The following is a 12,798-nucleotide window of genomic DNA, read 5'->3' on the forward strand; positions in this document are numbered from 1 at the left end:
GCACGTTGATTAGCATGCACTTACCGTCCCACTGGCTGTACAGCTCAGATAGCATACTGCCTAAGGAGGCCTGATGGAGCTGATGCCAAAAGGACATTTGTCCGATAGTTCTAATCTCTCCTATTTAAGATGGAGATGAGGAGAAATTTTTCAATCAAGCAATTATTAGCTTGTGGAATTTTCTCTAGAGAACAGTAGAGGCAACGTCATTTGATTAGATTCAAGACTAAGTAACAGATTCTCAATTGATGAGAGTTAAAATGCATAAGTAGACAGGAATGTGGAGTTGAGCCTGCAATTAGATCTTATCGAATTTTTTTTTGGGGTGGGGAGGAGAGATGGCCTGCTCCAGCTCCAAATTACCCATTCATAGCTCTCCATTATTGTGTCATGGAATATGGGTGTCACTGGCAAGGCCATGATTTATTGCTCATTCCAAATTTCCTTTAAACTGGTGGCTTGCTAGGCCATTTCAAAGATCAACTAAGAGTCAATCACAATATGATGGGTTGAAGCACATGTAGGTCAGAACAGTGAAGGAGAACAGTCTTCCTTTGCCCAAGGACATTAGAGAACCAGATGGGCTTTATAACAGTTAATGATGATCACCCTTACTGGAACTGACTTTCAATTCCAGATTTAATAACTGAAGTCAAATTCCACTGGTTGCCATGGCAGGATTTGAACCCATTCCAGAGCATTAGCCTGGGTCTCTGGATTACTAGTCAAAGCCTTCATCACTTCATTGTCCCCTACCTGTGCTAATTATATTTGTGAATCATTATGCAATTTAGTAATTTAATATCTTCAAATGAAGGCAGCTACAAATGTATTGTTAACAATTTTCTTTTCCTTTGTGGAAGCGGTATCTGTGATGATTTACTGGAATTTAAGGACACTTATCAAACAATACCAATGAAGCAATTTTATTGTACAAACTTCAGCACAATAGTTTTTAAGTCAGGTGATCAATTGTAGGTTAAGCTAACAAGAAAATGAAAGTTATGGGAAATCTTAGTGTTCTTCAGAAAAAGTTAGATGAGGTCTCATCTTTCCTGAATCCTCACCGGCTGAAGTCACATTTACTGACAGCAAACTGAAGGCATTTAATTCAGCAATTATTGGCTTTCCTTGCTAAATTTAATGTAAAAATAATTATTTTAATGGCTCCAGCCATGTGAATATTAAAAAGGCAAACTGGAAAAGGTCAATCCACTCTGAGTAACACGAGTACAATGCCTTGCACATTATATATATTCCTCAACCAACTAGAAAGACATCTTATCTTGAATACAGATTAGAGATTTAGAAGTAGTGACTCAGAAAAGTCTGAAAAATTCCTCCCAATCCTCAGAAATAGTCGGAGGAGACCACTCTGAATGATTATCATTCTGTGGTCCTAACTTTTACACAAGGTGTTCTCTGCCCCAGATAGAAATTGTGATCAGCTTTTGCAGATTCTGGCCTCTCATAATTGGAGATGGTGAATCTTGGTCCTTCCAAACTTATCAAGTTGAAAAACTGTGTACACAAGCAATCTATTCCCTTAGAAAACTCAAATCAAATCACCTCGAAGTCTACGCCTCTCTAAAGCGTAGAGTTCCAGCCTTTTGCCTTGTCTTACCAAGATGCTTTAAACTGGTGAATCATATTATCCTTCGCTACATCTTTTCCAAAGCCTCAACATCATTTCTATTGCAATTCTAATACCATAAATTTATCTGGTTTTACCAGATTAAGGACAAACGTAAATTCAAATCCTATCAGGTGAGCTTTTATTCGCAACCATCATACAGTCATGTATTTATTTTATCATACAACCTATAACATTTCAAAACCAGGCCTATATCTTATGATTCAAATTGAAACCATACCATGGATGTGATGTTTAGCAGCTTATGAATCTAATCAGAGGATTGCAATGATGATCGCAATGATGATCTGTGACAAAATTTTTAATTTTGCCTCAAATTAACACTTGGAACAAAGTTCCAGTTTTAAAAGGTGAATTACCATAGTCCTGAAATCACCCATTCCAGCACATCATCCATGCTTTTCTCTTTCGTTTCTACAATTTATCAGTTTTTATTGTTCTGCTGAGCCCTGGTGCTGAATTATGCATCAAGTTGTCAAAGATGCTTCTCACTCTTCAAAATAGGGGATTCTATTATTAAAAGCTTACTGCTTAAATAAACATTTGGCAAAGGTGAACTTGGAGCTTTCAATAATCAGAAACATTTGTCTTATTTGAAGCCAAGCTGCAACTAAATGATCAGACAGCTGCTGACAACTCTCGTACTAAAATGTAAAATGGAGCAGTACAAGGAGAGAAAACCACTAGTTATAATAACAGGACATGTAAGTATGTAGTCAAAACTACTCTGGTAAAGTCATTCAAACACATGAAGGGTTTCCACTGAAATTTCTACTGAATAAATGTAGGAATGGCAACATCGTTAGCTCAGTATGCAGCTTCGGATTTGCAAGCACCACACGCAAAATAAAACCCTGGGGAGAACAAGAGGATAAATCATTCAGATTAAAGATAGCTCAGTGAAAATAATATGACATGAAGAATTTTAGCAGCATGGTTAGTTTACACATGAGAGTAATTACAGCTAAATTTAAATTAGAAGCCAAAAGTATCAAAGCAAACTCTTCTGCCAACTCATATTACTAGCTTTTGTCAAAGATGAAAGGTTCCAGCCACATGAAAGTTGTGGTATGAGAATGAAACTGGGCCGTCTGATCAGCTTCACCTGAAAAGCATAACAGGCGTATCCCACTTCCTGGAGTTCTCCACAGTTCAACTCTGACTTAGATTAAAGCAGGAAATTCAAAATTGTCAGTAAAGATCGCAGTACAACATTTTCCACTGTGGATGGAGGCATTCAATTTAAGAAAAAAAATCTGTTGTGCTCGGTTAATAAGCAAATGCAACACCCTGGGACTAAAGAATCAACGTGCAGCCCTTGCATGCTAGTCATCTCAATCCTATTTACACTTTTAGCCCTTGCTGGCCGTTTTGCTCAAACGTTTTAAATTCAAAAAGGGTCTTGCTTTCAGCGCTCAATGGTGGGTAAATTTTAAATCAGATAGCCGAAGATGGGTTAGTATCAGCAGCTAGAAATACAAGCAAATAAATAAGATATATTGGCTCAAATATTTGCATATGTGCAATCCACAGAGGCACGGATCCAACAACCAATAGCTCTAGCAGTATTAGAATACTCTAGGTCTGCCCAACGAACAGCACATATTTTAATTGTATATTATCACAAATGATAACAGGTCTGACAGTCTGATCACAATAAACCATAATACTAAGTGTCTACATTAGCAGTGTGAACATGTGAAAATTTCACCAAAAAGGGGACCACTCAGCATTTAGCCCAACACTAACAGGACTGCTCATCAACTTTGGAGAAAAGGATTCCATGGTATCAATGTCATTGGCATTGTTTACTAAACAGTCTCACACTGACAATGTACATTGATGATATCTAAGATAGGTTCATGTAGACAATGCCTGCCCCAAAATGAATTCCTTGACTTGAATTTTCGTGGAAATTGGATCAGGAGTTATTGTGCATTTCTAGTTTTAAATGCTGTCACATTGAACATTCCAAGTACATTTTGAAAAGTCTTTTTGCAGCTTACACTTTCAGGTTTAATGAATACAGCTAGTAATTAAAATTAAGCATGACATCCCAATGACTAACATTGCAGTTTTGAAATTTGAACTAAAGTTTAATTTTGGACATTACAGCAGCAAATTTTTTTTACACAAAAAGGGGCTCAGAACTACATTAGATAAATAAGATTACAGGTAAAGCAGGGCAACTTTAGGAAACAGTCAACAGAAAATAAGGGAAGTTAAAATAAACTTATTTGTCATGCAGGCTAGTTGATTTCCTGATTATATTTGCAGGTTTTACTCTGTGCATAGCACAGAGCATTCCCAATGATTCTTTGGTCTCTACAGGAGTGTCATGACTTCACCCACACATGTCCGCCAGCTGTATTTACCTTAATGGGTATGCCATCAGCTCTTTTCCAGTGTTCTAGAGTTTTGAAAGTGGTGAAATGAATACCGGCTTGTGTCACACAATAGGCCACATCTCCACAACAAGAATCCCTACAAGGTGAGAAATGAAGATGGCAGACACTGACACACTACCAGGAGACTGCTGCAGACAGTAGTGATCTCCAGACACTGAATGTTTGGAAGGCACTGAAAGAGGGGAACAGAAATAAAATGTTCAGTTGGGCAAGAAGAGGGCCCAGAGAAAAATGGAACAGTGAATCATGTACCTTCTCAGCTCACTGCATTCTATGTGTCAGAAACATCCATGCCAGAATAAGACTTGAGCAAAACTGGGCAATGCTCAACATGCAGTCAACCACCAGGGTGCAAATAGTCTTACGAGACAGAAGGATGCTACTCAGTTGAAGAACATAAGCAACGATAGACAAACTTCAATGGCTTTACACGCAAAGTACTCCGATGAACCAATGCAAGGCTGACAGATCTAATAATCTATTTAATGTTAAATAATTGCAAAAGTGTGATGAGGAACAAAAAGGATATCAAATAAGTGCTCGAGATTGAAGCATACTTGAAGATGAAGAAAATATCTGCAGTCCCAGGGACTAACCTGGTGTGATAGCATATTCTGTAGGTGAGTCAAAAATCCTTTTATTAGTTAGCTTAATCATACTTAGAACAACTTGACTTGATAGAGATGTACAAAATGATCAGAGGTATAGATAGAGTAGACAGCCAGAGACTTTTTCCTAGGGTGGAGGTAGCTACTACGAGGGGGCATAGTTTTAAAGTGAGTGGAGGTAGATACAGGGGAGACGTCAGAGGCAGGTTCTTCACTCAGAATGGTCGGGGCGTGGAATGCATTGCCGGAGAGGGTAGTGGAGTCGGCCTGATTAGGGGCATTTAAACGGCTATTAGATAGGCATATGGATGATAGTATAAAGGTAGGGGTGGAGGTTAGACAGACCTTAGGATTAGGGTCAAAGTTCAGCACAACATCGTGGGCCGAAGGGCCTGTACTGTGCTGTTCTATGTTCTAAAGCAATCCACTGGTGAAAGTAACCCAAAATCTCTGCAACTAACACATTAAAGCCACATCTGATCGCAACTAGCCTGTCAGAGCCCTAGAGATATACATAGCACGAAAATAGACCCTTTGGTCCAACTCATCCGTGCCAACTAGATATCCTAAATCAACCCAGTCCCATTTGCCAGCATTTGGCCCATATCCCTAAGCCTCTTCTATTCATATACCCATCCAAATGCCTTTTAAATGTTGTAATTGTACCATCCTCCTCGACTTCCTTTGGCAGCTCATTCCATACATACACCACCCTCTGCGTGAAAGAGTTGCCCTTTAGATACCTTTTAAATTTTTCCCCTCTCACCTTAAACCTATGCCCTATAGTTTTGGACTCCCCAACCCCAGTCTATTTACTGTATCGATGCCTTTCACAATGTTATAAACCTCTATAAAAAGGTAACCCCTTAGCCGCTGACGCTCCAGGGAAAATAGCCCCAGCCTATTCAGCCTCCCTCTATAGCTTAAAACCCTCCAACCCTAGCAACGTCCTTGTAAATCTATTCTGAACTCCAAATTTCACAACATTCTCCCTATCGCAGGGAGACCAGAACGACATGCAGTATTCCAGAAATGGCTTAACCAACGTGCTGTACCTGACCTTTCAACTCCTATTATCAATGCACTGACCAATAAAGGCAAGCATACTAAACACCTCCTTCACTATCCTGTCTACCTGCAACTCCACTTTCAATGGACTATGAACCTGCACTCTAAGCTCTCTTTGTTCATCATTCCTCAGGACCTTACTGTTAAGTGTATAAGTCGTGTCCTGATTTGCCTTTCCAAAATACAGCACCTCACATTTATCTAAATTAAACTCCATCTGCCACTCCTCAGCCCACTGGCTCATCTGATCGCTATTCCATTGTGCTCTGACAACGTTCTTCACCGTTCACTATACCTCTAATTTGGTGTCATCTGCAAACTTAGTAACCATACATCATAGATAGTAGGAACTGCAGATGCTGGAGAATCCGAGACAACAAGGTGCAGGGCTGGATGAACACAGCAGGCCAAGCAGCATCATAGGAGCAGAGAGGCTGACGTTTCGGGCCTAGACCCTTCATCAGAAAAGGGGGAGGGGAAGGGGGTTCTGAAATAAATAGGGAGAGAGTGGGAGGCGGATAGAAGAGGGATAGAGAGGAGAGGATAGGTGGAGAGGAGATGCAGTGGGAGAGAGATCCCTTGAGGTTTGTCCGGAGGGAGGAGGGTAACTTCTTCAGGCTAGACATCCTTAGAAGAGGCTTCGCAGTGGGGTTAAAATTGAATCAGAGATAGTAGGAGCCATACATCATGTTCACATTCAAATCGTTTATATTGTGACAAAAAGCAGTGGACCAACGGACCCAGCAGCGATCCTTGTAGTACACTGCTGGTCAAAGACCACCACCTCTACCTTCTGCCTTCTACCTTCGAGCCAATTCAGTATCAATATGGCTAGTTCTCCCCGGATCTAACCTTGCCAACCGGTTTACCATGAAGAACCTTGTCAAGCGCCTTCCTGAAGTTCAAACAGATCACATCTATCGCTCTGCCCTCAATCCTCTTCATTACTTCAAAAAACCTCAATTAAGTTGGTGAGACACAATTTTCCACACACAAAGCCATGTTGACTATCCCTAATCAGTCCTTGCCTTTCCAAATACATGTAAATTCTGTCCCTCAGGATTCCCTCCAACAACCTACTCTCCACCAATGTCAGGCTCACTGGTCTATAGTTCCCTAGATTTTCTTTACCATCTTTCTTAAATAGTGGCACCACATTAGCCAATCTCCAGTCTTCTAGCAACTCACCTGTGGCTATGATACCGATACCTCAGCAAGAGGCCGAGTGGTTACTTCCCTAGCTTCTCACAAAGGGTGTTAAATTAGAGCAGTAGTTTTTTTCTTAATTCAAGTTTTTTAAAAATCTAAGTGTGACTTTAATGAATGCTTGCAGATGCATGTATGTTGAGAGTGGGAAAAGGAGATATGAGGTAAGTGTATTCTGAAACAGGCTAGTGGTACAGTAGCAGTGACAGTTTATGGGAAATAGAGGGCAGAGGTTACTGAAGCTAAGTTTGCAAATTTATATTGAGCTTCATTTGTATGGGAGAATTTCTTAAGCTGGAAATCAAGAAATGTAAAATTAATTTGAGAAATTTTAGTTTACTTGAAGGAGACTGCATTTCCTGTACCCTGTTGTTGCAGGTGGGGAGAAAGAGAAAGGGAGAGTACAAAATTACTCCATTCTTCTGCCAAAAAATGACAGCCTTTATAAACTCGTGGAGAGAACATGAAGGCATATACAGTAAAGAGGTCTTTGTTAAACACAAGGGCATTCAAGTTGAAGCTATTTGAAACTTGGGACTATTAATCATGATTGTACTTCAGAGTTTCAGCCAAGTGATTTGATATCTTTATGTCACTATGCAATTGTATTGCCCAAGATCTTACACCCTCATGCTTCTGGTGCCAGAACTTGTAATAGGGTAGTATCATTTTCAACTTCCCACGCATTGTTTGCAGGTAAAGTTACAGCCCTCAAGTACAATCAACAGGCTGAGAGAGATCAGTTCTTGTTGACTTCTCAGCAGACATGGGCACATGCACCCTGACCCTAAAGTCATCTGCTACTTGCCACCTAGCCACCAATTAACAAGACAGTATTTTAAAACAAACATATGTTAGGTTGGATTACAAAGTGCAAAAAAAACTTGCAAAAAAAAAAATCAATGTGCATGAACCTCAAGGCGGGCCGCAATCAGCATTCAAATCATTCATGATTTCACCAATGGAGATAGTCTGAATATTTTGCTGCTGCCATCAGCAGGGTGAAAGTTAAGCATTTGGAAATTTAACCAGAAACTTTGATGTCTGTGCAATCTTAAGATTGTGCGCAAAATTTGTATCGATTATTTACATTTTTTGGGAAGCAAGCAGGAAAACAAGCACTACGATTTGCCAACAAAAGCGTAAGAAAATGAGAAAAAAAAACTGAAGTCATGATTTGAAACATAGGTTACAGAAATATCAACAGTACTTATGCCACCTTCGCTCTATTGAGAGCACTCTCATCCAAGTCAGGTGGTCACAATTGAAGCATCACCATCAACTTGACAGCATATGACCAAATCTCTCTATACTATTGAAGGAATGCTACATTGTTAGAGAATCTGTCAGTTGGATGAAACATTAGACAGGACTACCTATCTACTTAGGTGTATGAAAACATCCTTTCACAATATTTAAACACGTTCTCCTATTCCTCCCTCAAACATCACCACAAATTACCTCTCAGAGATAGTAGGAACTGCAGATGCTGGAGAATCTGAGATAACAAGGTGTAGAGCTGGATGACCTGGTCTAGGCCCGAAACGTCAGTTAGGCCGGAAACGTCAGTTTTCCTGCTCCTCGGCTTGTGTTCATCCAGCTCTACACCTTGTTATATCACAAATTACCTGTTAGTTTACTTATCTACCAATTACAGAACCTTGCTGTATCATTTGCCCATATGAAACGACGTCTGCAATTTCAAATTAATCCACTGGCTCGGAAACACCTTGGAACATCCAAGGTTGTGAAAGGGCATGAATAATGAGTATCTCTTCTTTACTCAATTTGCTAGTTGGTATTACAGCATAAGATTTTCAAAAGAGTTAATATTTTGAATGCAAGATTGAGATTCAAATTGATCTTCATAAGGAGGCAGTGACAGACTAAAGGATCTCATTACCGCCTGGCAGCAAATCAACTTTGGAAATTGCTGCAGCTTGCGCTATAGAAACACAAGTAGGAGCAGCACAAATAGGCCATTCAGCCCCTCAAGCCTACTCAGGTAAACAAGGAGACCAAGTGTACACCTGTAGCTGAATGCCACTGAACAGGCTCTGTTCCATATAGCTCAATGCCCTGCACCCATATCATGACACCATTCAAGGAACAGCAGGAAATTCTCCTACATTGCTACAAGAAAACATTTTTTCTGATAATTTTATTAGTGCATACTTATACAATATAAAATATAATTTTTAATATACAAATAAAAAAAATCAGGCTTCGTTGCCCAGAGTGCTCCCATTCCTGTGAAAATGTTACATGAGCCTTATTTTTGTAAACATTAGTTGAAAACCTACAGTATGAACAGGGTTAAGGAAAGATCATGCTTTAATTCCGTGCTGGTCACTGGAATAAAAAAAACTTTAGTCGAATTAAAATGTTAGCAGCAATTCAGTAATAATCAAAAGTCACTATACCAATAAAGCAGGGTAAAGCCGCTTTCAGAGTTTTAAATGCAGTGCATTTGCATAGCAACAAGATTATGTTCCTGCATTGTAAAATACAAGTTCCATTGCTATCTGTAAGTGAGTCACACTGTGAACAAAGTAAATTTCAAAAGTATAAGAAACCTTGACTCATTGGAGATGCATGGTAGATGTGAAGGCGGGGTAGACCCAATTCAGAAAGGGGGGAGATCAGCTGCCTGTGCACGCATATCTATGGGAAGAGAACCAAAATGTGCAATTACTGCAAGATCCTAATGTTTTCTGACAGTTTTCAGTGATCAAGCATCAGTTATGTTCAGGAAACAAAACGAAGTTGCTGGCAAAGCTCAGCAGGTCTGGCAGCATCTGTGAAGGAAAAAGCAGAGTTAATGTTTCGAGTCCGATGACCCTTCCTCAAAACTAAATTATGTTCACTTTACCTGCCAAAACTCATGGCTTGTTACTAAAGTTCAAGCTTCTCATGTATTTTTAGGCAAAAACCTCACTGCAATATAGCTGGCTAAGTAATTGTCAGAGGTGCTGCGATCACATCCTGTAGGTTTATATCCATGTTAAAGAAAGCCAAAAGGCAAGTAAAGAGTCAAGAAAGGCTTTACAGTTGGCTCTAAAAAAATTAGAGTGCCTTGTTTAACAGTAGGGCCAAAGTTCTTCACGCATCATAAACAGATCAACTATTTAGTTTGAGATTGCAGAAAATTGAAAAAAGACTAAGTGAACACAAGACAACAAGGTGCAGAGCTGGATGAACACAGGTCAAGCAGCATCATAGGAGCAGAGAGGCTGTAGTTTCGGGCCTAGACCCTTCATCAGAACACAAGCCTACTTTCATGATGAAATCAAGGCACTGTCTCCGTATCTGGTAGAAGCATATTGACTAACAATATGTTATATATTTTAAGATCCAGAAATTTTGATAAAGATCCTACCTTTACATGAAGAATGTCAGCCATTTAAATTTAGCTGTTGTCACTGGGTGCGGAATGAGATGCATAGTTCAGGATTAAATTAGGACATGTACCATATTAAAAGGTAGCAACTAAATCCAAGTAGTTGGTATAAATTAACAATTCTAATTCTAAGTCTCACCTGATATCTACTCATGCTTAGATTCCATTCCATTGATTGGAAGCCAACCTGCCTCACCCCATGGTCATTATTCATTTGAGCTCAGACAGACTTTTTGGAGGCTAATCCAACATGCATCAATTGACTGTTCAACATAACACTCCTGCTCACTTGATTCTCACATATGTTTTGCAGTAATCATCACTAGACATCCAATACAGAGATGCTGCCTCATTTTTAAGATCAACCAAATGCATAAACTTTGACACCCTGGATAAAATCTAGCTGGGATGCAAGCAGGTTAAAATGCTAATGGTCGGGTCTACCTGGCTGGCAGAAAACTAAGTATGCATAAATGGTTTTTTTTATGATTGACAAGAGGAATTCTGTAAGGGGTGTGCTGGGCCCTTTTTTTTTTGTTTTTACACGACTCATACCATTAGGTTAGATGAGGGGAGTGAAGGTGCTTGTAGGGCAGTGGTAGAGTCCTTACCTATGCCAGGAGGCCCAGGTTCAAATCCTATTTGCACCAGAGGTATGTAATAACCTCTCTGAACAAGTTAATACTAAAGTTTCAAGATGAGGGAAATGAAGGTATGATAGCTAACTTGGAAATGACACAAAGGTAGGTAGGAAACTTTGTTGTTAAAAGGGCATAAGGAAGATGCATTACAAATAGGTTGAATGAGTGGGCAAAAATATGCAGACGGAGCATAGTGTGGGAAAATGTGAAGTTCACTTTGGTAAGATTAAAAAAGCAAATTGAAGTGAAGAACGATTGCAGAATTCAAAAGTACAGAGGAATTTAACTGCTCAAGGTGTGTGAGTCAAAAAATTTGAAATTAAAGCTAATGTAATGCTATCCATTATTGAAAGAGAAATTGAACATAAAATGAAAGATGTTATGCTTCAGTTATACAAGTCATTAGTGAGACCGCATCACAAACCAAATGCAATTTTGGTCTCTTTATTGAAGGAAGGATGTAAATGCATTGGAGGCAGTTCAGTGAAGGCTTATTAAATTGGTACCTGGAATGAGTAGGTTGTCTTATGAGGAAAGGTTGCACAGACCAGGACTATTTCCAATGGAGGTAAGAGAGGGAAGCTTCATTAAGGTATAAAAAGATCCTGAATGTTCTTGACAAGATGGATAGGGAAAGGATATCTTCTCTGTAGGGGAGTCCAGAGCTAGGAGCTGAGTTTTAAAGTTCGAGTTGCACTTTAAGGACAGGTGAGGATAATGTATTTTTTTGAGGGTTGAGTAACATTACAACTGTGCCTCAGATGGAGTGGAGGCAAGCCATTAAATATTTAATGCAAAGCTGGCAAATTCACTTGCGTAATGAGAATCTAAAGTTTATGGATTAAGTGGGAATATGGTTCACAACACACAGAACAGCCATGATCTAACTGAATGGTAAAAAATGCTTTAAGGGCCAAATGGCTTATTTTGCTCCTACTTTGCATATTTGTTTGTCCTCAGGGAACTGGAAATGGGCAACAAACACTCATCCACAAGAGCAAATGTAAAACAAACTAGAAGTGTATCTTATGTGCAAGTCTTGAAAGGGTTTCGTTTTGCCAGCTATTTAATAAGTTACAACTGCAATGGTAAATTATGATTACATTATGCTAGCATCTTCCAAGGCAGTATTTTCTACATAGAATATATACAGGAAGCGTTTAAATTCTAATTTATAATACTGCAGTCTTATTTTACTGTTTGGATAGTGTTGCTGCTTGAAACTCATCTACTTATCTAGATACTATATTGCTCTGTTTTGAACTGAAGCTTTAAATCATTAGGAGCTATCACAATTGAAAATTAGAGGGCCTCACTTCATCAGAATGTTGTCTTTTATTGTCATCAACATTTCAGAGTGGCACAAGCATTCTGAAAATTGATTGATGCAGTTTATAATGCTGTTTAACAGTCCAATACATGGAACAATATACTAGCATGATCTAACCATTAACCAAAAGAGGACACTAGGGACCTTTGGACGCAACCCTAATGAAACTGATTATAAAACAATTGTCCCACACGTTGGCCACATCAGTTCTTTTTCCCCACTTAAGTAGGTGCTGTGATAATAAAAATATCAAACAAATTTGCAACACCAAAGCCCTGGGGACCTTCTGATACAAATACCCCAACTAAAACAGCTGATGTGGAATGCGATATTCATTGATGTTTGCAATGATCCTACTATTTATTGCATTATTTTGCCTCACAAGCAGTTCGCTTTCAGATTTGCAAATAAGTACAATGCCAAGATTTCTCAAACATACCTCTAATGACAACAGATTTTAGCACTCAAGTTATTTGGATGGTA

General features: G+C 39.2%; 2 protein-coding genes across 9 annotated transcripts in view; both read right to left on the reverse strand.

The window, feature by feature from the left end:
• The window catches only part of LOC109911155 (poly(A) polymerase type 3), a 328,417-nt gene that overhangs the window by 127,735 nt on the left and 187,884 nt on the right, over window positions 1–12,798 (reverse strand). The window lies entirely within an intron of this gene.
• The window catches only part of sptlc2a (serine palmitoyltransferase, long chain base subunit 2a), a 152,422-nt gene that overhangs the window by 25,669 nt on the left and 113,955 nt on the right, over window positions 1–12,798 (reverse strand). The window contains exon 11 of one of the 3 annotated variants that reach the window (XM_048599812.1): window positions 9,528–9,608. The exons of the other annotated variants lie outside the window; for them this stretch is intronic. Coding sequence (XP_048455769.1) covers window positions 9,571–9,608 — 38 coding nt within the window. The 3' untranslated portion in view covers window positions 9,528–9,570. Of the gene's footprint in view, window positions 1–9,527; window positions 9,609–12,798 lie in introns of those variants that run through there. 3 annotated transcript variants of the gene reach the window in all.

This window comes from Rhincodon typus, chromosome 8, assembly GCF_021869965.1.
Source record: "Rhincodon typus isolate 14 chromosome 8, sRhiTyp1.1, whole genome shotgun sequence".
Taxonomy (NCBI): Eukaryota; Metazoa; Chordata; class Chondrichthyes; order Orectolobiformes; family Rhincodontidae; genus Rhincodon; species Rhincodon typus.